The following is a 25,421-nucleotide window of genomic DNA, read 5'->3' on the forward strand; positions in this document are numbered from 1 at the left end:
AGTGCCTGCAGAGACACACCTCCCTCCCCAAATCTTGCACACAACCCTCAGTCTCCCCGACACAACACACACACACACACACACACACACACACACACACACACGACCGAGGACTCCTCCCCCCATTACCTCTCGCCCCCGTCCCTCTTTTATATCTTCTAATTGACTGTTGTCTACAATTGCAACCAATTGTTTCTGTGTAAACTTAATTAAAAGATTTTCCTGGAAAGATTGTTTATGTTCAATCGGCTTACTAGCAAGCAGCTTAATTTTTTTAAAAATCAGTGACTAAGAGCAAACAGCATTTGCGCCTCTCATTTACTGGTGGCTGGCTACCCTGGGGGCGCTTGTGTGAACAGTAGGGTAAAATCGACCTTCCTGTTCAGAGCCATGGTGAGAATCTCCACCCTCCAGCCTAGAGAGCAGTCCTGGGTAACACACTCAAGGAGGAAAACTCAGCATCCCATCCTCTCGGTCATCAGTGCCTCCTGACTTAGTCTTTGGCTAGTCCTTAGGGCAGGGTGGGAGTTGGCTGCTACTACACTGCTGCTTCTGCTGGCTTCCCAGGTGGAGTCAGTGGTAAAGAACCCTCCTGCCAATGCAGGAGAGGTAAGAGATGCAAGTTAGATCTTTGAGTGTGGAAAATCCCCTGGAGGAGCACCAGGCAACCCACTCCAGTATTCTTGCCTGGAGAATCCCAAGGACACAGGAGCCTGGTGGGCTACAGTCCATAGGGTCCCACAGAGTTGGACATGACTTAAGTGACTGAGCACCTAGGCATGCACGCTGCTCCTGCAACTTGGTCTGTCGGCTTGTGGAGCTCTGAGGGGCCCAGGGATGCCTCAAAGGCACTTTTTTAGTCTTAGCCTGCTATGAACAACTTTTTAGCATCCACCTCTCAACCCTTCTCCAAAAAGGCATGAGAGGAGATGTTCCTTCTTGGCTGGGCCTAGGCTCTGGTTGGTACAGACCAACCTAAGCTGGGTCTGGGAGTCCATGTCCATAAAGAGAAGTTAAAGAGAAACTTGACCTGTGCCAGAAGGAAAGGGAAGACCAATGCCCTAACCTCCTGGGAGCTGAAGGGTGGGAATTACTTCTGGCAGGGACTCCCTGTCCCAACCCAGAAGCCCATCCACCCTGGGCAGTGTGGCCTCCTCTTTTCCCCTAAAATTCCTAGGCATCTGGTCCCCTGGAATTGCCACAGTCCATCTCTAAACTCTTCTTCCAACCTTTCCTTGAAATTAAGTTTCAAATGGTGACTCCTTAAAATGTCATTAACCAAAAGCACCAGTTAGTACTCTGTAAATGTTTGCTTTTGTATGGATATAGCCCAAAAAAGAGACTCCAGTGAAGGGGCTGCAGACCTGGAGAGGGCAGCATGTTGGTATGCTGGGCTTTTAGTATCTTTCAAGCAGCATATTGGCAGTCACTGCCTTGTGCATGGGGTCAGTGCTGGCGCTGAGACCTCTATGACAGTAGCAGGAAAGAAAAAAGCAAGCATTCATTAGGGAATGGAGAAAGATTTCAGAGTTTGAAAATATACTTGTTTTCCACCCTCTTCTCCCTTCTCTGCACCCAGAGGCAAACAGCGCTTTTGATTTAAAGTGTTATTATTTCTTACCTGGCTTATTGCCAAAACTGGTAACTGGTTTTCCTGTCTGCATATTCACACTGTCATCTGATTTTACATCTGTCTCTAAAGTGGCAATCTGCCTCTTCCCTTGTCCCTGGGCCCTAGTAAACTCCTCCATTGTCTTGAAATAGAACCCAAACCACACTGTGTCCAGCTTTCTGAGCTTACCCTTGGCCGACCTTCAGCTGCATTTCTCACCATCTCTACTTACCCGCTATATTCCAGCTACAGCTAACTATTTACCCAAACTTGTCTCAAGCTTTCCTCCTTTGCAAATACTTTTCTTCAGCCTTTACTTCTCTTTTCCTTCCAACACACAGACACACACAACTTTTACATGGCTGATTCCCAGGCAACTCTATAAAGACTCGGTCCTCAGGATGCCTTCCCTGTGCTGAACCCAGTTTCTTTTCTAGATAGTTCCTCCTGTAGCACAGAGGACACACCTCTATGATGGCACTTACTATCCAGTCCGTCCCCTGCCTCCTTTCATCTTCCCTAAGTATTAATTGTAAAGTATTTGGACTCTGAGCAGCTCAGTCCCTGAGGAGATGATAAGAAAACACTTCATGTGTAGTAAAAGGATATGAGCTTTAGAACTAAGTGGACTTGAGTTCAAACTTCTGATTTTTTTGCTGTGCAATTTTTAGCAATTTACTTAACCTCTCTGAATCTTAAGATTATTTGTCTGTAAAATCAGAATAATAATAGCTACCTCATGGAATTATCGGAGAAGGCAATGGCACCCCACTCCAGTACTCTTGCCTGGAAACTCCCATGGACTGGAGGAGCCTGGTAGGCTGCGGTCCATGGGGTCGCTACGAGTCGGACACGATTGAGCGACTTCACTTACACTTTTCACTTTCACACATTGGAGAAGGAAATGGCAGCCCACTCCAGTGTTCTTGCCTGGAGAATCCCAGGGACGGGGGAGCCTGGTGGGCTGCCGTCTATGGGGTCGCATAGAGTCGGACACGACTGAAGCAACTTAGCAGCAGCAACAGCAGCAGCAGCATGGAATTATTGTGACCATTAAATGAGACAATTCATATTAAAAATGTCTGCTCCTCAATTCTCACTTACATGTGCTTTTCCTGGTTCTGACGACCTGGCTAGTGAGACAGCTATTGAAGGGCCTTAGACATTTTTTTCCTCTCTGAGCATCTGCATCTATAGACAGTTGTTGATAACGTTTACCTTACAGGGATTTATGGAGATGAGATGATTCAAGGTATATGAAACCAGTTTATTGAATTAAAATGACATGGTAGGACCCAAGCAGAAAGCACTTTTATTCTTTATCATACCTTCACCTTTAACCTCAACACATGGACTCAGTTTTTTGTGGTTCTGAATGAAACTTCAGGCAGTTTCTGTATATTTTCCTGTTTACCTTCAAGTAGTAAATAGTCCTGATCACTTTCATGAGTGGGAAAATTGAAGAAAATAATTGGTTAATATTTACATTAATATTCATATTAATGTGAGGAAGAAATACTTATAACTACTAGTCTTCATTTCTATAATGGGTCATGTAGTCAAAGTTGGCATTTTTAACTTCTCTGCTATTCACTCCATATTCCTTTTGCTTTCAGCAAATACCTCATCTAATATAGTCCCTGAAAGACACATACATATCATATTTTACTTATGTATAACTAATCTAGGCAAACAAATTAATTTCTAAGCTGGCAGAGCCCAAAGTTGTGGGTCTGGGGAGGAAAAATTCCCCTGGGGATCATTAAGAGTAACAATAAAGGAGCCATTCCCATTCCAGCCCCTTAATTTTCAGACTCATGAATCCCAGCTATGCGAGAAACAGCACTATATATTGGTCACTGATTCAGGGCATATACAGCATCCTGGGGACATTACCTAAGCCCTGCCCAGTGTTGGCACTCAGCTTGTGTTGTAACTGAGTCTCAAAAAAAAAAAAAAAAAGAAAGAAAAAAGAAACCCACCATTCTTTCAGGCCATTTAATTCAAGGTGATCCGACATATAAGACCTGTGAATTCTATGATCATGAGCCCTTTACCATACATATCTCATTTACTTTTTTTTTTCTCATTTACTTTTAAATGAGTTCCTTGGTCAGACACTATGCTTGGTGGAATGCTGTGAGAATGAACAAGATATTCTAGAAGTCCAAGATGCTAATTTTGGCAGAAGCAGGTGAGCAAAGAAGGAAAACTCATGTTCAGATCAATAGCCCATATTAAGTGTCAGAGGATGTCTGCTCCAGTAAAGAAACCATGTCTGGGACAGAAACTGAAAATAGAGCCTGCCTGGTTAAGTTTATGGTAACTCATTGTCATTTTCAAGATCTGTCTTCTACACAGAACAAGCACAGAACAAAAACAAGTCTTGTTGGCCATATGGTTTCTCTGCAATGACTTGCTCTGCTATCATAGCAGGAAAGAGTAGTCACAGACAATAATAAGCAAATGAGCATGGTTATATTCCAATAAAACTTTATTTACAAAGACAGGTGGTGGACCAGATGTGGCCCATGGGCTTTGGTTTGCAGACCCCTGTACTAGGCTCTAAAGAAGCTTAAAGCCATCAAAACGGTGCACAGGTCTCCCAAAGACTGATAAGGGCTCCATTCTGTCTCCTCCAAGAAGGACAGAAATCAAGCTTTATTTTATTTTGTGTTGTGCTTTGGTGTTTTGATGTTCTTCTGAATGAGTGATCTCAACCCCCCCCTTTTATCCCATCTCCCCTCTTTCTGTGTAGACATCTCTAACTGCTTCCCATTCTTCTTCATTCTGTTCTTTTGAACTTACAGGGTCAAGCAATTTTAGAGTGAGGCTCTTTCACATTCATCCTTGCTAACATTCTGGTTTCTTTCCAGATCCCTCATCTATACCAGGGTTAGAGGCAATGTGCAGTAGGACAAAGAGCACTTGTCTGGATCACTGGGCAGGATCTGCCACCAGCTTGCTGTGTAATTTTGAGCAAATTACCTTACCTCTCTGAGCCTTCCTTTTTTCATCTTTCAAATGAGGGTGTCGGTTAATGACCTCTAAAATCCCTCCTAGCTCTAAGATTGTGATTTTAGGAAGTGGTGGCTTCAACTCCAGCCAACTGTCAGGGGCCATTAATTAGGATGTCACTCACAGACCTTAATGAAACTGCCAGGAGGCCACAGAAATTAGCCACATGATCTTCTGCAGTTGGCAACGTTCCTGCCAAAGCTGGGTGGGTAGGGTTACCAACCAACTTCAGGAAATCTGAGAGCCCATCCCACTTAAGGGAGAAAGGGAACATAAAATGACTCCAGGACCTCTGTACTCCAGGAAAATTCATTTGCATTCCTGTACTTCCATTGAGATAGCTACAAAATGTGCACAAATATTGACTTAGTTGGAAGCAGGATCCAAGGGAGCTTCTATTGGGAGATGACATGCTTTTCCTTCTCCACCAGATCCTGTCGTATGGGGCTCTCCTGGCCAAATAAAGAATACCCCTCAAAGCCCATCAAATAAACATATGAATGGGTCAAGAGAAAATGGAAGCTTTGAGGAGTTAAAAAAACGAATGAGCAAACTCCAGCATGTGCCAAAGGAAAGCAGTCTTCTCTGAAGCAAGGGTGAAGAAGGTCAGGGAGGACCAAGGAGCCTGGATGAGGCAGGGGCTGGTGGTGGTTGGCAGCTCAGGTATAGTATCATTCCCCAGCTCATAGCCCAGTGACTGCAGATGCAGCAAGATGGGCAGGAGACTGGAGTCCTCTCCCTCCCTCCTGGACACAGTCTCGAGGGATGGGAAGGGAGTAGAGAAGCCCGCATCCTGGCTTCAAGGAGAGCAGGCTCTTCCTCTCCGACTCAGTTAAAGCTGTCTCATTTGTAGTCTAAATAATTCACTCGCCAATCTCTCAAGGAACATTAGAAGAAAAACAAAACCCGACCCAGCCCTCCAGCTCAGGTTCCCACTGCACTGAAGGCAGGCCGGGAGGCAGACCCAAGCTGCAGAGATGGCCTGCCTCCAAAGGTTCATTGGTGCTGGCAACCTTCCAAAAATTGCCTGGGGCCTGGTTTTGTATAGCCCTTGAACTAAGAATGGTTTTCACATTCTAAAAGACTTTTTTAAAAAACAACATGAAACAAAATAAACAACAAAGACGAATATGCCACAGAGACAGTCTGTGGCCTGTGAATATTTACTATCCTTTCCAGAAAGTATGCCAATCTCTTAGCCCATTCCGAAACCTCAAAGGAAGCAATGACCACCTTTGACCTACTCTTTGACTACCCCACCCTTATGACCCCACTGTGTGCAGAGAGATTCAAAGTTGTCAGAAATCTGACAGTAACAGTCTATCGTGAAGCCAGCATCATTGTTCATCCTGTTACCAAAAGCAATGAAAAGGCAAAAACAAGAAGATAAACCCCGGAGTGGGGTGAATGTTCTTGATTTTCCGACATGGGGAGGGAGGGAGGAGAGAGAAGCATAGAGGGGCTGAGACTAAGCCCCAACCCTGATTTGTCTTCTCTGAGAGTCAGAATTTAGCACTGTCCCAGCTGTTCTCTACTGACACCCTTCCCCTCAAGGCCCATCACATCCCGCAGTCCTGGTGATCCCAGTAGATCCCAGTTGATGCCAGTAGTCACTGAGGCTGTCTGTGATTTTCTTACTGATGAGACATGCAAGTAATTTGCATCTCTGAGGCCTGCGTGTGTGTCATCTCCAAACTATCTAGGGTGCCAATCTCACTGGCTGACCCTCAGGCCTGTATAGAGTCTCTATCCAGCCCACCAGGGGTTCCCCTGCTGCCCAGAAGGGCCTTAGAAGGAAGATGACTCTGACCAGCCTGCCCTGGATGCTACCTAGACCTTCTCTTGGAGCCAGAGCTTCTGAGAGGTGTAGACTCCTAAGGACTCTGGAAGAGACAGGTTCGAGAGAACAATGAGGCCACCAGCTCAGAGTGCCCACCTGTAACTGGACTGTCAGGGGTCTGTTTGGAAGTTTTGGGGCTGAGGGCAGAGAGGAGATCCAGTGGCCCCACATCCTGGTGGGTAGATGTTCTGGATTATTTCAGAGAGGAGTCACCTTTGTAAAAGTTCTTGCTCAGAATCATTTTGCTGTCCTGCCAGTTTTTTGCAGATTCCTGTTCTTGAGCTAAAAATAGCATGGAAGACCCAGGCTGCAATCCTAATATCCAGGCTAAGAGAAAGGTTAGCAGTCTTAGAGATTTAGGAGCCCAAGCACTAAGACCTTGGGCCAGTCATCTCATCTCTGTGAGACTCAGTTTTGTCATCTGTTAGAATGAGCAAACAAACAAAAACTTGCGGTACCTGGGTGGGGGTGGATTTACAGTCCTGTCCAGCCCATACCAGCATGCCCAAAGCAGGCAAGGTCCCTGCAGAAGCTTTTTGGGAAAGCTGTTCGACTTCATCTCGGTTTTCCCTTCCCAAGTCAATTCAGTCCCATTCAAATGAGATACAGCTGGTCAAGCATCAGGGGAGAGTTTTCCTTTAGCAGGTCAGCACTTGCAGGGGATTCAGAGGGACGTGAAGTGGGGAAGTGGTGGGTGGTGAATGTGACCTCTTGTCTTTGTGCCCTGTGGCTAGGGGGTGGCCGACGAGCTGTGGGAGTCTCCTCCCCAAACCCCAACATGCTCACAGCATGTGGTCCAGAAACCACAGTCTGATACCACACACTTTAGTCTAAATTGTCCAGGTTGCCTCTCGTCTGCTTTCCAACTTGACTGAACATTCCTTAAAGGGTAGGGATTGTATCTTGACCGTCTTCTGTCTCCCAGGAGAGGCCAGCATCACAGGTATGTGACTGGAGATGGGTCTGGAGTTAAGAAGTCTGGATCTGCTGAGAACTTTGACTGCAGTGCCCCTGGAAAGAGGACCGTGTACTGGGCACAGGATATGGGTCAGGTAAGCAAATCCCAATATTTGCCGGCTGATGACTGGACACCCTTCTCTCATCCATGGCTCAATCAAGCTGTCAGGTCATGACCCCAAGAGCTATCGTGTCACCTAGAAAGCAAGTGATGCAAGAAGTTTACAGAAGGGAATGTCTGTGCCATCCCCGCATGCTAGAGATTCTCCTGGATGTGCAGGTCATGTAGCGGTCATTGCTGCTGATCCCTTCCCCTGAAGCAGTACAGACTGGGAAAGCAGAGCCTGGTGGCCCAGGCAAACTTAAATTGCTCACATGTCACCCCTGTTTGCTTCAGAGTAGCTAACAAATGGCAAGGACAGGGATCTACAGGCTACAAACCCAAACTTATAAACTAGTGACCAACGTCAGAAGTTCTGGGGTGGGTCTCTTCTAGTCTTAAATCTACTCAGCATGACTGTGTCCCTTGCCTGCCTGAAGATAGGAAGCTTGACTTTTGGTCTGGCCACACCTTACTTTGCTGTGGCTCCTGTTCTATGCGCTGTGAAAATGTTGCTCTCTTCAGAACTCCAGAGCCCGCCTCTCCTTCTCTGTTGTCTTGTTTGCGTGTTTGTTTGCTGGGTGTGATGGCAAAGGGGAAAGGCAGAAGGCAGTGTTCTGGCCTCCCCTGCAGTGTTACTCATCTATACAAATGGCCATGACGGAGTGATACAACTAATTAACTGTGACACACATGGAACTGCTAAGAGTTCAATAAAATTTTAACGACCCTTGCTCTGCGGGGCGGGCAGCAAACCATGAAAATAACCACCCACTCCGGGGGTATCAGCACAGCCATTCAACCAGAGGAAGGCAGGTGTGAGCTGTAAGGAGTGAATCATGGGAGCGTAGGGTGGGGCCTGTGGCAGGGGCGGGTGGGAAGAATGTCCACTGCAGATTCCACTTGGAATTATCTAGATTATTTCCTCAATTCTCTACTTTGTTCTAAGGACGTGACATTTTCTGGGAGGAAAACTCACTCAGGGCAGAGGGGGAAACCAAGGTTTACGGAGCAATGGAATCTGCCCAGAAGGACTCGTATGCATGCGTGCATGCTAAGTCGCTTCAGTCATGTCTAACTCTTTGCAAACTGTGGACTGTAGCCTGTCACACTCCTCTGCCCATGGGATTCTCCAGACAAGAGAATCCTGGAGAGGGTTGCCATTCCCTCCTCCAGAGGATCTTCCCAACCCAGGGATTGAAACTTTGTACCAGAAGGACACACTGGATTTCAAATCCAGAAGACCTGACTCCAGCCCCCAGAGTCTAGACAAACCCAGCAGAGACTGTCTGGGAATGAGCCCAGAGGGTCTGCTGCTCTCACTGTGGGAAACCAGCATCCTAGATCCCAGGGCTCTGTGCCTCCTTGTCCCACCCCCAGTGAAGGCAGAAGAGTAGGGGTGGGATGAAGTGTCCACCCCTGGATACCTTGGTGGTTCTGACTTTGTGTCCACTGCTGCAACTCCACCCCGACAGGTCCGGGAGCACTTTACACTCCTCCCCTGGCAGGCAGGGCTCCATGTGACACCACCACTTCTGCAGGACTATGGAGGCTGTGGGAGCAGGAGGCAGTGAGGGCAGATCTAAAGACTGCATGCAGTGGTGGTGGGGGGTGGCGCTGGTCTGTGCAGAATGAAGGCGTGTCCCACATACCCCGGCTTTGAGCCCCGCATTTGTCTTGTCTTTTCCTGACTCTGAGCTGCCTGCAAGGCAGTACTCAGGCTGAGGCCTGGGGACACAACCACACAAACCTCAAGCCTACTGACCTTCCATCTCACCAAAGCCAGGGCAGGGTGATGGGGAAGAAGTGGTTTCTAAGGCAACTCTTGACTTGAGCCACCTGGTTAATAGCAGAGAGGCACAGCCTTCGACATACACTTTAGGATAAGTGAGCAAGTGTGCAAGTCATCTGAGGGGGTCACGGCCAGGAGTGCACAAGTAGGCACGTGTGTGTGAGAGAGAGGGAGAGAGCACAAGTGGGCGTGTTTATAGTGCTGCCATGTGAGCATAAAAAAATGAACATGGGCAGGGCTGCGGGAAAGGCATGAATTGAAGGAATCCACTGCTGAGCGACGTGTGTGGAGGGTAAAGGCGGGCTTAAGGATGAGAGGGGCTGTGAGAGGCCTGGGAAGGAGTCGTGGGTAAAGAAGTCAGCGTCTGGAGGAGTGGGTGTGAAGTGATGAGCCTGCTGGGAGGCTGAGAGGATCCCCCTGAGGAAATGGACCCGCGCCTGTGTCAGGCAGTAGGTGCGGTCTGGAGGGAGGGAGTGTGCATGTGATGGCACTTTCCTCATTTCTGGGATGGGGATGGTCACATCTGTGCCCCTCCTCCCCAGAAGTGGCTCCTTCATTTGAGACTCCCAGGGTGAAAGCCCTGAGATGGGCATGAAATTGCATCCCTAGCAGATGGCGAAGCCCGGACAGACCTTCTTATCTCTCTGACCAGGCCCTCCCCGCTGGGTCCCAGCCTCTCACTCACCATCCACACAGGAGGGCTTTGCCCGGGTGGTGCCGGCCACCTGGCCGGAAAAGCAAGAGCACTTAACGGTCTGGGAGCGCTCCTCGATGTGGTTTCGGTTACAGCAACGGTGAGTGGCGATCACCTCGCAGGTGCCCTGCTTCACGGGGACTGAAGGGGCCAGCACAGATCCAGATCGGGTGGCCAGCCCAGGCCAGCGACCCTCCTCCCCTTCCCCGCAACTCCATGTCCTCAGCCCCTTCTCCCAGCTTGGGGCAGGGGTAAGTAAGAGATTTCCAATTGTAGGGGAGGAGGAAGTGGATGAAATCTCCCTGCCACGTCCCAGGGCTCCTGTCCTTCCTTCCTCCCCAGCGAGGCCACACTCATCACCCTGGCAGAGTCTAGCCCTTGGGCAGGAAAAAGATGGAGTCCATACCAACCCCCACCTCCTGGCCTCCTCCGGGTGAGGCCAAGGGCCTCGGGGCTTACAATGCGTGGGGAAGGATGATCCGCTTATACCAGCTTTAGCCATCCCAGAAGGAAAACCACAGAATTAGGCCAGGAGGCTAGACTTAAGCCCTGACCCGGGGGCTCCTCTCCCTGTAGAACACCTTCCGGCCTGGAAGGGAAGATGAGAATGGGTCTGCTGGTGCCTTTTCGGACTGGGATAGCAGAGCGGGCAGAGTTCCTGGGTGAAGAACAGGTGCCAGAACCCCTAGAATCTGAGGGTTGTACTCTGCCTCAGAGATCTGCCTGCTGTGGAACGGGGTGGGGTGGTTAGTGTCCAGTTTTCCAGGCATCCTGGAAAACCACGTGCCCCATGGGGTCAGTCCCACCACCTCCCCCAAACCTGTCAGAGTTGGAGGCTGCAAGGAAGCTGAGGCCAGGCGGGTCCACAGCCAGGCCAGGCAAAGTGCCAGCAGCCAGCCGCCCGTGTTCCAGGTCTGCGTGGCCCTCTCACGCATCCTGCAGAAAGAAGCACATGCCCTGCTTGACTCCAGGCAGGAGCCGCCCCCCAGCCACCCCAGTGCCCAGTGCCACATGCTCTGGGCAGCACAGAGGGGGGCATGGCCCCCACTCTGTCCCCAGGCAGCTCTCAGCCTAGCACACAACTCACTGTAGAAAGTGGTGAGCACTGGAGTAGGAAAGGGGAGAAGGAAAGGACACGTTCTGCTGGGAAATGCATGGAAAGCTCTGTGGAAGAGATGACATTTAGAAAGTGTCTTAAAGAGTGACGTGGACATGGTCCCATGAAGGGCTGTGACATGGAAGGAATAATAATGCTAACTCCCATGTGTTGAGCACCTGACCCATACACTGCATCCACGCTCTTGAATCCTTCACAACTGTCCTACAATGTAGAATTATTTGTACCCATTTTACAGATGAGCAAACTGATACTCAAAAAGTCTGGACACAATCTAAACAACCATCAATAAAGGACTGGCTAAATACATGGTGGGGCATCTGTGCAAATGCAGTCCCACAGAGAAAGCTGTAAAAGAAAGAGGAAATGCTGTATGTACTGAGGCATGCAACGATCTCCAGGAATAACGCATCATTTAGGGGGAAAAAAAAGCAAAGTGCAGGGTGATGTGTATTCAGTGTAAAAGGGTGGGATTATATATGTTGCTCAACTATGAGTAAGCTAGCTCACTCTGGAAAATGTACCAAAAGACCCTAAAAACATTGTTTGCCACCAAGAAGAGAAAGTAGTGGTCTGAGAGTGAGAAACTGGTTGACCGAGAAGCAAAGGGAGAAAAGACATTTTTCTTCCTATTGCTCCTTAATCTTTTGGATTCTGAACCATAGGAATCTGCTAGCAATTCAACTTAAACAAAAATTAAATATAAAAAGGAAGAAGTGGAATGGAGGCTCAGAGAAGTCAAATAACTTGCCCAAGACCAGGCAGCATGTGGGTTGAAAAGCCCTGAGCCCAGAAACCTGCCCCGTTCCCACTGGACCACTTTGCTTTTGCTCTCTTCCCCTTTCCTTCTCCTCCTTCATCCTGTTGGTTCACATCTCCCAAATCTTTCCCAGACAGTGGACTAGAAATGGAGGGAGTCCCAGGGAAGCAGAGGCACAGAGCAGCTGGGAGCCAGCAAGTGCAGAAGAGGCCTGAACTACCCTTTCTGCTGCCCTGCTGGCCCCTTGGGGCATCACTGGGCTCTCTCAGGTGCCAGCTTGGTGCTGCGAACACCAGAGGCCAAAGCAGATGCCAGGACTCAGTTGCTCCCCTCTTCCTTTTGGAAACTGATTGATCTATGTCTACCCATGCCCCCCCTCCCCATCGCCCCAACTCCCCCTCTTCAACTCACCTTTTTTGGAATCTTTTAGCTTCTGTCTCTTCATCCACTGGCTTCAGACTCTACCTAGACAGGCAGGAGAGATTCTTGTGCTTTGCAAGGGACAGAGGGAGCCTGTGGCCCTCCAGGCGGTGGAAGAGGGCCTGGATGAGGGCTAGCCGGTGGACTGAGCACTGAAGTAGAACCTAATTCTGAGGCTGTTCCCCAAGGTGCCAGGACAGGGGGTAAAGTACCTCCTCTGCCTTGGGAATTTGTAGAGGGCCTTGCAGTCTCTGGGAACATGTAGGGTGGTAAGCCTGCAAAGAGAAGCGGGAGATGGTAGGAAGTGTCTACGAACCAATGCTGTCACCTCTCTGGTTTTGGGAAGGGGCTGAAGGCCAGAGAAGTGTTTCTGAGCAGAATCTGACAGACTGCTGCTGGGCAGAGGCTCCTGAGAATAACAACCCCGAGGTCCTGAATCCTCTTTGCTGCCCCCTCCTCCTCATCCTGCTCCGCACCTGCTTCCTGGACTGCCCAGGAGCCGGCTCAACTCTGCCACCCTCACCCCCATTCCCCCTCAAGGTTTCTGAGCCCCAGAGGCTTCAGCTCCAAAGGTTTCTTTAAGACCTCCCCTCTCTCAGCCTCCAAAGCGGGGTGGAAGTGGGGCAGGTCAGATGGTGGGGCTCAAGAAGGACCGAGAGCCTCCTGTTGTGGCTCCCCAAGAGTGAGAGCTCAGAAAGGACTGTGGGGGCAGATGGAGGAAGTGGTGCCAAAACCCCCTGGGACAGGTGCGCTCCAAGAGCAAGGAGATTCTAGAAGCACCTCTTTCCTGAGTTTGTATCTCTTCTCCCCCCCTCTTCGGGAATATTTGTTTTGATGATTACAAAGGCAGCCCCGCCCCCACCCCATCCCATTTCTCTCTGAGCTGCCACATCCTCCAATCTAACGTTTTCATCTCTCTTAATGAACCTCAAAATCCAAAAGACCTCAGAGTGTATTAGGTGGGTTTTCTGGCATTCTATTCCTTCCCTGAGAGAGAAGCTTCTGGGATTTGTCCTCGGACTTCCACACACCTGCCTCAGTTTCCCAGGCTGTTTCCCCCAAACCCCTGCATGCCAGCATAGGGTTGAGAATGTGAACTACAAGATCCACCTTTCCCCACCTCTCCCGCCCCACGCCGACTCAGTCCTCCCAATTCTGAGACCCCAAGTCCGGGACCTACCTGCCCCAGGCGGTGCCAGCTGGTTCTACCCGCGGGCCCGAGGTTCTCTTCACCTCTGAGCCCAGGATGGAGACCCGAAAGGGGAACTGCGGCCAGCTCCGGGGCGGTCCAGTCCGGAGCTCTGTTCCCCTCACCAAGTTGCTGTGTACCCGAAGCCGTGGGGCTCTGGTCAAAGTGGCATCCCGGTCAGGCGGGGCCCGCTCCGGGCACCGGGGAGCTCCGGGCCCGCCCGGCCAGCTTTGCAGAGCTCAGCCGGGGTCCCTCCGAAGCTCCCGCCCGCAGGCTGGGGAAGTACGCGGCCGCCGCCGCCGCCGCCTCCTCGCCCGGGGCCGCTCTCGCTGCCCCAGCCCAGAGCGGTTGTCGCCTCCGCCTTCCAGACAGCGCTCCGCCCGCCCGGCGGGCACAGCGACCCCTGGCGGTCGAGGCAAGACCAGGGACGAGGGGAAGAGAAGTCAGTCCCGCAATGCGGTGCCTGGTGTAGGCTGGGGTAATTCAGAGAGGTCCCTCAAAACTCTGGACGTCTTAGGGCTTGGCGTGGGGGTGCTGAGTGTGAGGACAGCTCAGACACTCAGAGACTTTGGGCCTTGAAAATTTCCGAACTGCACTAATAAGTTAACCATTAGTCGTATGTGATTATTTAAATCTAAGTAAAATTACGTTTCTCATTTACACTCATGACATTTCAAGTGCTCAGTTGCCACATGTAACTAGGGACAACTGCATTGGGCAGAAAAGACATAGAACATTCCCGCGTTGCCCAAAATCCTGTTTGACAGTGTTCTTCTGGATAGATATGTTATCCCTTCAGTGTTAAAATGTTAAAAATCCAGGAGGAAATAACAAACGATCTCTACTTCAGGAGTGGTGTCCTCTGGGGCAGGAAGGACCAGGGGAGGTATGAGGGTAGGAGTCCAACTGGCAGGAGGGCTTTGGTAGGCCTCTGGGTGACCTCAGCTTGGGAACTCTTGAGACCCAGTTTCTTCATCACCATAAAAACCGCAATGTAATTGCCATTGTACAGTGTATAATTCATTACAGGTGATCTGAATGTGAAAGTATTAGACAAATGAGAGAGGGAAGTGGTGGTTGGTGTGTGAATTTGTCTCTTAAATGAAGGCTATTCCTCCTAGTTAAAGAGGGCTTTTGGGTTGGAGTAATGCGGAGGGGAGAGGCAAGGGAAAGAAACCCAGTTTTGGACTCTGAGCCACTGTATGTGGCTCAGGAGAGAGGGACTTCTCTTAGGGATGCCCAGTTCCCACCCCTAGCCGAGGCCTTGCACACTCCTGGCAGGACCAGCCTCTGAACAGTTCTCAGCAGAGAAGAATATCCTACAAGACTGCTTCTTCCCACTGCATGCCCGCTTTTCCCATTCACTCTGTGCTGCCTTGGGGATGAGCAGAGGTGGTGACCTTCTCACCAGGTTCTGGGGCAGTCTGTGGATGGAGGAGGTGTGATGATGCCAGGAATAGGTGGTGAGAGGTTCAGAGAGAGGAGATCCTCAGGATTTTGGTATGGTCAGAAGGCTGTTCTGAAGCCCAAGGAAACTGTTGACATCCCTGTTGACCATCTGGTGCTGAAACTAGGAAGTCTTTGGGCCCTGGCTCTGTAGCCCACTTGCAGTCACATCATGATGGATGTTGTGAAGAGCAGGAATTACAGAGCTGAGTGACACAGAGAAGGGGTAAGCAAACTGTCCCAGAAACAATGAATAATAAAAATAGCCAGGATGTTGTATTTTTTTCTTCTGTCTTTGGCCTGCTGTGGCTGTTTATGCCATTTATCTGTGAGCTCGTTTCAGTTTTTCTCAAACAGGAGGAAATATCCTTAGCAGCAGCCAGTCCTTTATCTCCGTCTTCCTTGCCACTCTGTGTGCCTTTGGGTCTGACTTTTGCTTTTTCTTTTCTTGTGACTTCTTTTTTCTTTCTCTCTGCCCAGGGTGTAGGTGTAATTATAGAAGTTTACCAACCTGAATGACCGTTGTGAGATTTTTATTTGGAGGCTACCAAGAAAGTCACCCCTCCTGGGACTATAGGCTAGCCAGGAACAGAGTTGTGGTCAGGAAGCGCCCACCTGAAAGAGTCCAGAGGTGGAATACCCATCATGAACTGGGTGCCAGTGATCTCTGAGGACCACCCTAACTTGCCTTAGGACCTTAAGGGCCGTGTCCCCATTTGAACTGTGCATGGGGAAGGAGGTGTCTCTGGAAGCCCAATCAAGTCCCAGGCTTAGGGACCATAGCTCTTTCAGCAGCCTGTCAGTACCGCCCGCCCCTCTCAGGTAGGCACTTAGCCTGGCCTCTGTCTCCCCCCGGTGGCAGTTACAGAAGTTGTTCACCTGGATTGCTCTCAGTCTCTGTGTTATGAGAAACAGGGTGGGAGAGAAGGAACCCTCACTCTTCTGCTCTTCACCTACCTCTTCTTAGCCCTTCTTCTCTGAGCTAGATAAATCAGCTTGATTCTTAAGATAGTATCAGTTTAGGTGGTTGGGAAATGGACATGGGCATAAATTTCACACTGGGTTGTTGACCTCCTGGAACAAGTCATGTAAAATAACAGGAGCGTCCAGACCTGCCTCATCTATAAAAAGAACATAACAAAAACCTACCTTGCAGGGTTACTGTGCAGTGTAAAGGGCCTGAAGTATAGAAAGCGTTTTGCAGAGGGACCATTATGTAGTTAGTCCTCAATAAATGGTAGTTATTGTTATCTTTACTATCTAATTCTTCTGTGGTCAAGGGAGGTTTAAATATGGAAACATGGGAGGAAATTGGGTCCTGAAAAAAAAAAAAAAAAAGTGGAGTGGCAACCGCTCTGTCGGATCTAGAGGTGGTCTTCACGGGGAAAAGTGCCTCTAGGAATCCAGGAACTTACCCAGCTCCCCAATTCAGGATGACTAGCTCCAGCCTGCCTTGTTACCACCTCCACAGCATCCCAGCAACAGTTCGCTCGCCCTCATTTTCACTCTGGCAGCCCCAGCCAGAGGTGTTATCACACCAGAGCTTCACACCCAGCGGTCGCTGATGGAAGTCATCAGCTCTATCACCCTCTGGGCAGGCTGGCCACAACGAATCGAGGTCGAGGAGACACCACCTTCCCGTCACAATGGGGAAGTTCTAGCTGATGTCTAATCTAGAGCAAGGCTGAAGTAAGATTTCCTTCTCTCTGTTCCCTCCCTACAAGAGCAGACCCTTCTTCCCCTAAAAAACGGAGGCGGGAGAAGCCGGAACGAGAAGGGGTAGAGGCCACTAGCCCGCGGGGCCGGTCCGGGAGCCGGGAAGTTTTGCCGGGGACCTGCCTGGGGGCGGGGAGTCAATGGAGGGACCGAACCGACCGGAGCGAGCACCGCCCCTCGCGAGCCCTAGGGGGCGGGGCCTGCTCTGGGGCGGGGCCACGGCCGAGGGCGGGGCAGGGAGGCAGCATGCTAAACCGGGTGCGCTCGGCCGTGGCGCACCTGGTGAGCTCTGGGGGCGCCCCGCCTTCGCGCCCCAAGTCGCCAGACCTGCCCAACGCGACCTCGGCGCCACCCGCTGCCCCTCCGCAAGCTCCGAGGAGCCCTCCGGCCAGGGCTGGGAGCGGGGGTGCGACGCCAGCGAGGACAGTAGAGGCTCGAGCAAGCTTCTCCCGACCGACTTTTCTGCAGCTGAGCCCCGGGGGGCTGAGACGCGCCGACGACCACGCTGGCCGGGCTGTGCAAAGTCCTCCGGACACCGGCCGTCGCCTGCCTTGGAGCACGGGCTACGCCGAGTGAGCCGCCCCCGGGGGCACCCTAACCAGGATAGGACTTCCCCTCCCAACCTCCTCCCCACCTCGGCATCCCGGGCCCTGGGATGCATCCCCCTCGCCGCGCTTGGTGCCAGGGGGCTCCCTTTTCCCTGGACCTTTGCTGTCCTCCGGGCTTCGGGCCGCACCCGCTCCCAGCCTTTTCTCAAGTCGGATGCAGCTTTTTCTCGGGATCTTCTAGCTCGCTGGCTGTCCTCACCCGCGCCGCTTCAGAACCTTGTTCTCTCCCTGAGCCGGGAGGGTGAAGGGCCCGTGAACGATGAGTTGGCCAGTTCTCAGTCGCGGCCCCGTAGTTTAGTGGCCAAGAGAGGGGAGGTGTCAAGGGCCGGGGGGTCCCTTGTAACATAGGAGATAGCAGCTAGAAAAACTCCTTGGGCTTCCCGACCCCAGCGCCCCAGTTCCCTGTCCCTCTTACCGTTCCCCTCCCCCTCCACACCCAGAAATAGCCCGCGACACCAGGCTGCCGCCGGCTTTCCCAGGGGCGGGAGGTGGGGGGGCGCCCGGGGGAAGCGGGCGGGCCCCCTTGAACACCCTTTGATGGGTGGACTTGCCCTGGCCAGGCAAGGAAGTGGACCCTCGGGCCAGAGCGGTCGGAGTGGCCGGAGCAGCCGGCTTGCTCCAAGGCCGCCTGGATTTTGTTTGTCTCTCTGTATGCCATGAGGGATCTTAGTTCCCTGACCAGGGATCCGGACCGGCAGTGAAAGCACCTAACCACTGGACCGCCAGGGAATTCCCATTGGGCCCGTGGATTTTTAATGCATCTGCTGGGAAAGCAGAGCGCTTAGGAAGCTGAAGGTGCCAAGGGGCGGAGGGTGGTGGCCGGTGGACCTGTGGCCCCACTATCAGCTCCTCTAACTTCCTGTTTGGGAAGAGTTTGGGGTTGTGTGGCTTCAGCACAGTCCATGGGGTCTTCCACTCCTACCTTATTTCAATTCCTCTTTCCTGATACGGGCTGGAACACTTACTCATTGCCAAAGCAGCAGAAACTGGGACTTCCATGTTAAGACACCAAGCTTCCAACACAGGGTACTTGGGTTCCATCCCTGGTTGGGGAACTAAGACCCCACAAGCGGTCAAAACCAAAAAAACAAAGCAGTAGGAACTTTCACTGGATGATTTTAGGATATAGGTGGGTGTGCTCATGCGGGTAGGGTGGGGTCTTGTGGACACAACACTAGAACAGTTTGGGGGGAGGCGCACCAGGGTGGATGTAGGATCTTGGCAAGCCAGGAATTAAAACCTCCTCCCCTTCATCCAGGCCCTCCCCCAGTGGCACCATCAGGATGTCCCCTTAGCCAGAGGTGGGAGAACTGAGGTGGGAAAGTGCTGCTGTGGCTGTGGAGCCTGACACCCAGACTGTACTCCTTGTGACTTGCCCTGCCTCCCTTCTCCTCCTCCCTCTGGCCTGGTTCCCAGGTGGCTGTGACCTTTCTCAGCTTGGCCAGCAGGCCAGAAAGGGTATGTGTGTCTAAGGTGGGAGTTATTCCAGGACCTGGTCTGGTATCCAACCTGATGTGGTCACTCTGGCCTGACAGGGTCATCAACGCTGGCAAGAGCCGGCACAATGAGGACCAGGCTTGCTGTGAAGTGGTGTATGTGGAAGGCCGGAGGAGTGTTTCAGGGGCACCTAGGGAGCCTAGCCGAGGCCAGGTAAGCCCCCCACCCCCTTTCCTAGCCTCCAGAGACACGGGAGACACCTCTCCCCAGGGATTCTAGGCATTTAGTTTTCATCTGAGCCACGCAATACCTCCTAAATTACTAGCTTTCTGCCTTATGGCACAGAACCTTTATCTGGCATTGCTCAGTTAGTTTCTACCATGTCAGTGTGAACATTTAGTTTTCCACTTAAAATGTAGATGCTCATGTATTTATTGATGATTTAAGTAATTACCATTGCTTATGTTTGCATCTTTATCCTTTGAGTTTGACTCTTTTGCTACTTTGCTTTTAGACACATTGTAGGCCCTTGGAGAATGAATGAATAAATCTAATTTGCCTTTAATACCAAACTCAGACTTCCTCTCTGATGTTTATATGGATGCCCAGAGTCTTGCTTTTCTCCCAGCATAAAACACACACACACTCACTCACCTCCAACTTTTCCTTCCCCAGGGACTCTGCTTCTACTACTGGGGTCTGTTTGACGGGCATGCAGGGGGCGGGGCTGCTGAAATGGCCTCTAGGCTTCTGCATCGCCACATTCGGGAGCAGCTAAAAGACCTGGTAGAGATACTCCAGGACCCCTTACCGCCTCCCCTCTGCCTCCCGTCCACCCCGGGGGCTCCAGGTTCCTCTGATTCCTCTCAGTTGGTTGGTCCTCAGTCCTGCTGGTCTTCACAGAAGGAAGTGACTCACGAGAGCCTGGTAGTGGGTGCCATTGAGAATGCCTTCCAGCTCATGGTAAGTGGTTGGCCCAGGCCAATGGCCTGCCAGGCAGACACTCTGGTCAACTATGTATAGGAGTCAGGTGGCCTGAGGAGGTGACTCTGAGAACCCACAACCGGTTCGAACACCTGACCAGAACTTGGTTCAGAGGCGGGGAGGGAGGGAGTGTTATACAGATGTCTTCCCTACTTGCCACCAGTGTGGCTTGCCTGGGCCAGTTTATTTCTGCAGATGTGGGTGGGCTGGGTGGTTGTGCGTATGGAGTCTCTTCCTCATCCACCCCCCTTTGACCCTTCGTCACATGGCAGGATGAGCAGATGGCCCGGGAGCGGCGTGGCCACCAAGTGGAGGGGGGCTGCTGTGCACTGGTTGTGGTCTACTTGCTAGGCAAGGTGTATGTGGCCAACGCAGGTGACAGCAGGTATGGGGTGGGAGCTTTGAAAAAGGCTGTGGGGGGGAAGGTCAACTTCCTGGGATGGAGGAATAGAAGAGAATGAAGTGGCGGGTGTTAAAAACCAAAGACTAGACGGGGTCAGGAGGGATCACAGACATAAGGAATGGCTTGAAATAACTATGAGGGGAAAAAATAAACGAGGTCTGGGTGAGGGACTCTGAGGGCGGGCCTTGTCTTTTTGGAATTCTTCATGTGAGGGGGCTGAGGAGAGCCAAGTCCAAACCTTTTCTTTCTCTGGGCAGAGCCATCATTGTCCGGAATGGTGAAATCATTCCAATGTCCCGGGAGTTCACCCCGGAGACTGAGCGCCAGCGTCTTCAGCTGCTTGTAAGTAAGAACCAAACCCCCTGCTCCCCCATTCCTTGTGGAATCTTGTGCCTTTCTGTACCACCAGGTCCCAGGGACTCTCCCACCCTCACCACACAGACAGAAGGCTCCTTACTGGAGCTTACTGGGAAGGCGCCTTCACAGACTAAGGAGTGCAGGGCTGGGCTGGTGTGGAGGACACAAGAGGAAGGAACATGGGCTGCCCCAAAGCTCCCACTGTGGCCCCCACTGAGGAAGGAAGTGCAGTCAGAGGTGGGGAAAGGAAACAGCAAAGGCCCCTAAGCAACAGGATGGCTCGGTGCTTTAAAGCAATGGCTTAGGAGCTGGGCTGCCAGGGATCAAATCCTGGTTTCAGTACTTTGCTAATTGTGTGATCTTCGACAACTCCCTTAGCTTCTCCATGCATCAGGAGTTCCTACCTTAAAGGCTGTTATGAGGATTAAATGAGTTAATATATGTTAATGTGAAAACAGGGCATGTTACAGAGTAAACTCCACTTAAAGTAAAAAATTTAGTCATTCAGTCATGTCTGACTCTTTGTGACCCCATGGACTGTAGCCACCAGGCCCCTCTGTCCATGGGATTCTCCAGGCAAGAATACTGGAGTGGGTTGCCATTTCCTTCTCCAGGGGATCTTTCCGACCCAGGGATTGAACCCAGGTCTCACACCTGAACTCCACTGAAGGGTCTGCTATAATTAACATCATCTGTACACCAGGATGTGCTGTAAACCTAATGCCCACTGTCCCTCTGCTCTCTCTGGTGACTCCCGACCCCAGGGCTTCCTGAAACCAGAGCTGCTGGGTGGTGAATTCACCCACCTCGAGTTCCCCCGCAGAGTTCAGCCTAAGGAGCTGGGGCAGAGGATGCTGTACCGGGACCAGAACATGACTGGCTGGTAACACTTCCCTCAGAGCTGGGGCCCGTTTCCATGGCAACACAACCAGTCCCTGGCCAGCAGCAAGGTGGAAGCTGGAGGCCGGGCTAGGCTGGGAGTTGGGGGGGTGGTGGTGTGTGGCCCTTCTTAAGGGGTTTGTCTAAGGGGTGTGGCTCCTAGGGGAGAGGGGCTTTGATGCCTGGGTGATGCCTCCTCTACTCCCCCCTCCCCAGGGCCTACAAAAAGATCGAGCTGGAGGATCTCAGGTTTCCTCTGGTCTGTGGGGAGGGCAAAAAGGTAAACTCCATGGTAGAGGTGGGAGAGGGCAGGAGGACCCACTACAACTTGTCTAGGGAGGTGGAGGTTCTACCTGAGGGTAGGGGTGGAGAGGGCCCATGGTCCCAGAGACTCGGAAGAGGGCTAGAGCAGCACGCCCTCCTCATTTTCTTTAGGCTCGAGTGATGGCCACCATTGGGGTGACCCGGGGCTTGGGAGATCACAACCTCAGGGTCTGCAGTTCTACCCTGCCCATCAAACCCTTCCTCTCCTGTTTCCCTGAGGTGAGCTGCACGGGAGGCTCCTTGGCCATACCCTCCCTCCTCGGGGGGTCTCAGGCTAGCTTTCCCCCAAGGTTGCTTTATCCCCCAGCTCCCTCTGCACCCTCTTTCCCCACCAGGTGCGAGTGTATGACCTGACGCAATACGAGCACTGCCCCGATGACGTGCTGGTCCTGGGAACAGATGGGCTGTGGGATGTCACCAGTGACTGCGAGGTAGCTGCTACTGTGGACAGGGTGCTGTCAGCCTATGAGCCCAATGACCCCAGCAGGTAGGGGCTGTATGCTGGCAAGGGGATGACTACGGGGAAGGCAGGGACAAAGGGGAGCGATGCGGGGGGACCCACATGAGGGCCTGTGTACCCATCTTCCCGTAGACGTGCTGGTACATGAATGTGCACATGTGCTCCTGGCAGGTACACCGCTCTGGCCCAAGCTCTGGTCCTGGGGGCCCGGGGCACACCCCGCGACCGTGGTTGGCGTCTCCCCAACAACAAGCTGGGCTCCGGGGATGACATCTCGGTCTTCGTCATCCCCCTGGGAGGGCCAGGCAGTTACTCCTGAGAGGCTCAAGCCCTGAACCTCCCACCACCATCCCAGCCTCTTCATACTTACGCCTCTCCCAACCCAAATTCCAAACTTGTTTCCCTGACCTTCTTTAGTGTCAACTTAACTGAAGAAGGGGTGCCAGTTAGATCTAAAGTTATAGCTCTTGGCAAATAAACCAGATGAATAAAGATGTGTGTCTTTATTTACTTTGACTTAAAACTGAAAGGTAAGGAAAATCTCCTTGGGGTGGTGGAAAGAACTCCGGAAGAGCCCTAAAAATGTAATGTTCCCAGGCTCTTTCCACTTCATACACTTGCATCCTGTTCTGTGGCTTCATCCTAGAGCTGGTGTCTTCCAAGGCACCATTTCCAGTCCAGACTTTTCCTGAACCTTAGACCTACCTATCCCAGTGGTCTTCCAAACAATCCCCTAGATATCCCACAAGCACTTCAATTCAACATTCCTCCAAATGAATCCATCATTTCTCCCACAAATACAAGGCTCCTGGCTCTCTCAGGGGGCATTAGCTCAGCTACTCAAATTAGAATTCTTGGAGCTGATCACCTTTGGCTTCTGTTTCTCCCTCTTCAAGCTAATCAATCATAAGTATTGATAATTAAATATTTTACCACATATTTCTATTAGGTGGCCCAGTAGTAAAGAATCACCTGCCAATACAGGAGACACAAGAGACGTGGGTTCCATCCCTGGGTCCGATGCCTGGGTCAGGAAGAGCCCCTAGAGAAGGAAGGAAATGGCAACCCACTCCAGTATTCTTGCCTGGGAAATCTCATGGACAGAGGAGCCTGATGGGCTATACTCCATGGAGTCGCAGAGTCGGACATGACTGAACGACTGAGCCGCGCGTGCGCGCGTGCACACACACACACACACACACACACACACACACACACACACACAGAGTCACTACTGTAGTCCTTTAGTATATAAGCCTCCTAACTCATCTGCTGATTTTATTTCCAAGCCACTTCTCTGCTTCCCCAGTAAAGATTACACACAGCAGCCAGGGAGCGTTTCCACCATGTGAATCTAAGTTGGCGATTCCTCTGAGAGACTACTTCAGTGGCTCCTTATTGCACCTAGACCAAACTCTTAAGCGTGGCATATAAGGACCTTCATGATCTGGCCACTGCTTCCTTCTCTGGCCCTGTCTTTCTCCACCACCACCCTCTTGGGATTTCCACAACTCTGTGGGTCTAGAGTAGCTCCAACATATTTAAAATCAATGCATCACCCCAACTTGAACACTTCTGTTCTTCCACAGCCCATGCGTGTAGCACTCGCCTCTTGTACTGTAACTGTCTATATGAGGACTTGGTATAGAGTAGCAGTGAAGTTGGAGAAGGAACTGGCAACCCACTCCAGTGTTCTTGCCTGGAGAATCCCAGGGACGGGGAGCCTGGTAGGCCACCGTCTGTGGGGCCGCACGGAGTCAGACACGACTGAAGCAGCAGCAGCAGCAGCAATGAAGTAGCAGAGTGTTGAAAATCCTGCTGTTTGGTTCCTGGTGCCAAATCGAACCAAGAAGAAGTCTGCAATCTCTCTGAGCCTCAACTTGCTTTTTGGAAAAATGGGCATTACAGTACTACCTCACGAGGTGGTTACAGGACTAAAGTAGTTCATGTATGCATAGCGCAGTCTATGTAATAAGGGTTCAATAACTATTACCTATCTTTAATTTGTCTGTATTCTGAATTTAGGTTGCAAGTTCTTTGAGGATAAAAACTGATCTGAACTGAATACATAGCTAGGTCTATTGAGCCAGTTAAGAGGATTGGGACCAAACTGCTGTGGACCTCAGTTTCCTCATTCAGCAGATGTGTGGGTTGCTTGTCAGATCTTTAAAGTCTGTATGACTTGTAACATTCATTCATTCAGCAAATATTTGTTGAAAACCTATTGTGTGCCACGCATTGTGCCAGAAAGCGCGAAGGGACAGACTGAAGGATCACAGCGGGCAGCAGGGAGAGAGACCAGCTTTGGAGCCAGACAGGCCTGAGTCTCTGAGATTTTGCTCTGCCATGTACATATGGCAAAATCTGGACAAGTCACTGAACTTGCTGAGCCTCAGTTTCCTTACAGGTAAAAGGGGATGTGTATACTTAACCCAGAAATCTGTAATGACTATTAAAAGCTATGTAGTGTACCCTGCACAAACTAATAAAATGTAAGTAGACTTCCTCATCCTCCATTCACTTCCTCCTGTACCTTTCAGGGAAAAAGATACGTGTTGGTAAATACGCAACACACAAGTCAGACCAGGCTAGGTGTCCCTGTGCTATGTGTGAGCTGTGCTCTGTCCTGTCTGGCTCTTTGTGACCTCATGGACCGTAGCCCACCAGACTCCTCTGTCCATGGGATTTCCCCAGGCAAGAATACTACAGTGGGTTACCATTTCCTCCTTCAGGGGATCTTCCTGACCCAGGGATCGAACCCGCCTCTTCTGCCTGTGTCTCCCGCATTGGCAGGCGAATTCTTTATCACTTGAGCCACCTGGGAGGCCCCTAGAGCACCTGGGAGGTGTCCCTAGAGGCACAGAAATAAGATAGTGAGGGTGCGAGCTGAATTCTTAGCTGGGGAATCCAGAAAGATTTCCAGGAATACCCTTTGAAGGATGGGTAGGAGTAGGAAATTCCGGGTAGGGGGATGGAAGGGAATTGCAAGGTGGGAAGGGAATTCCAAGTGCCCCTGAATCTCAAAGGTTCTGAAAGGTCTCCGAGGCTGGGGGATGATGGTGGGCTGTACTTACTGCGCAGCGATTCTAAGAGGGTGGGGGTTTTCCGCAGCCCCTTCCTCCGGCGTCCCCGAAGCCGTCTTTCCCAGTCCCGCCTCCCACGGGACACCACCCAGGTGGTGTAGGCGCGGGTGGCCGCTCAGCCACAGGAGGGCAGCAGCGGTCCTTTCCTGACCCCACCCCGGGCGCCTCTGAACTTTCCCGACGCCGGTCCGCCCGTAGGAGCTGGAATGTGGCGCCGAGGCAGAG

At 51.4% G+C, this 25,421-nt stretch overlaps 2 protein-coding genes across 3 annotated transcripts; one reads left to right on the forward strand and one right to left on the reverse strand.

The window, feature by feature from the left end:
• Window positions 1–4,100: 4,100 nt before the first annotated feature.
• On the reverse strand, window positions 4,101–25,393 carry TAFA3 (TAFA chemokine like family member 3). 2 transcript variants are annotated; one of them, XM_065906855.1, is made up of 7 exons: window positions 25,188–25,393; window positions 12,523–12,585; window positions 12,302–12,355; window positions 10,834–10,949; window positions 10,005–10,154; window positions 8,955–9,079; window positions 4,101–7,624 (listed from the first exon to the last, which is right to left on the reverse strand). In XM_065906855.1, exons 4-7 carry the CDS (start codon window positions 10,946–10,948, stop codon window positions 7,613–7,615), a joined length of 402 nt encoding a protein of 133 aa, XP_065762927.1. In that variant the 5' UTR covers window position 10,949; window positions 12,302–12,355; window positions 12,523–12,585; window positions 25,188–25,393; the 3' UTR covers window positions 4,101–7,612. The 2 variants fall into 2 exon arrangements, with proteins under 2 accessions (XP_065762927.1, XP_065762934.1); XM_065906862.1 differs by lacking the exons at window positions 12,523–12,585; window positions 25,188–25,393 and adding an exon at window positions 13,487–13,765 and having other exon boundaries at window positions 12,302–12,351.
• PPM1J (protein phosphatase, Mg2+/Mn2+ dependent 1J) lies at window positions 16,894–22,605 on the forward strand. The gene is made up of 10 exons (XM_065927269.1): window positions 16,894–17,233; window positions 18,805–18,919; window positions 19,382–19,669; window positions 19,963–20,075; window positions 20,351–20,435; window positions 21,215–21,333; window positions 21,546–21,609; window positions 21,765–21,872; window positions 21,989–22,140; window positions 22,285–22,605. Exons 1-10 carry the CDS (start codon window positions 16,908–16,910, stop codon window positions 22,430–22,432), a joined length of 1,518 nt encoding a protein of 505 aa, XP_065783341.1. The 5' UTR covers window positions 16,894–16,907; the 3' UTR covers window positions 22,433–22,605.
• Window positions 25,394–25,421: the final 28 nt, after the last annotated feature.

This window comes from Muntiacus reevesi, chromosome 1 (assembly GCF_963930625.1).
Source record: "Muntiacus reevesi chromosome 1, mMunRee1.1, whole genome shotgun sequence".
Lineage (NCBI taxonomy): Eukaryota > Metazoa > Chordata > Mammalia > Artiodactyla > Cervidae > Muntiacus > Muntiacus reevesi.

Bases quoted from the DNA above. Each gene is read 5' to 3' on its own strand.
- TAFA3 (XM_065906855.1), bottom strand. From the start codon at position 10,948: ATGCGTGAGAGGGCCACGCAGACCTGGAACACGGGCGGCTGGCTGCTG. The intron at 10,155-10,833 runs GTTTGGGGGAGG...TGGCCCCTTCAG, and splicing joins GCAGCCTCCAACTCTGACAG to TCCCCGTGAAGCAGGGCACC. The intron at 9,080-10,004 runs GTGAGTGAGAGG...CTGCTCCCACAG, and splicing joins AAAGCCCTCCTGTGTGGATG to CCTCCATAGTCCTGCAGAAG.
- PPM1J (XM_065927269.1), top strand. From the start codon at position 16,908: ATGCTAAACCGGGTGCGCTCGGCCGTGGCGCACCTGGTGAGCTCTGGG. The intron at 21,334-21,545 runs GTAACACTTCCC...CCCCCTCCCCAG, and splicing joins GACCAGAACATGACTGGCTG to GGCCTACAAAAAGATCGAGC. The intron at 21,873-21,988 runs GTGAGCTGCACG...TTTCCCCACCAG, and splicing joins TCCTCTCCTGTTTCCCTGAG to GTGCGAGTGTATGACCTGAC.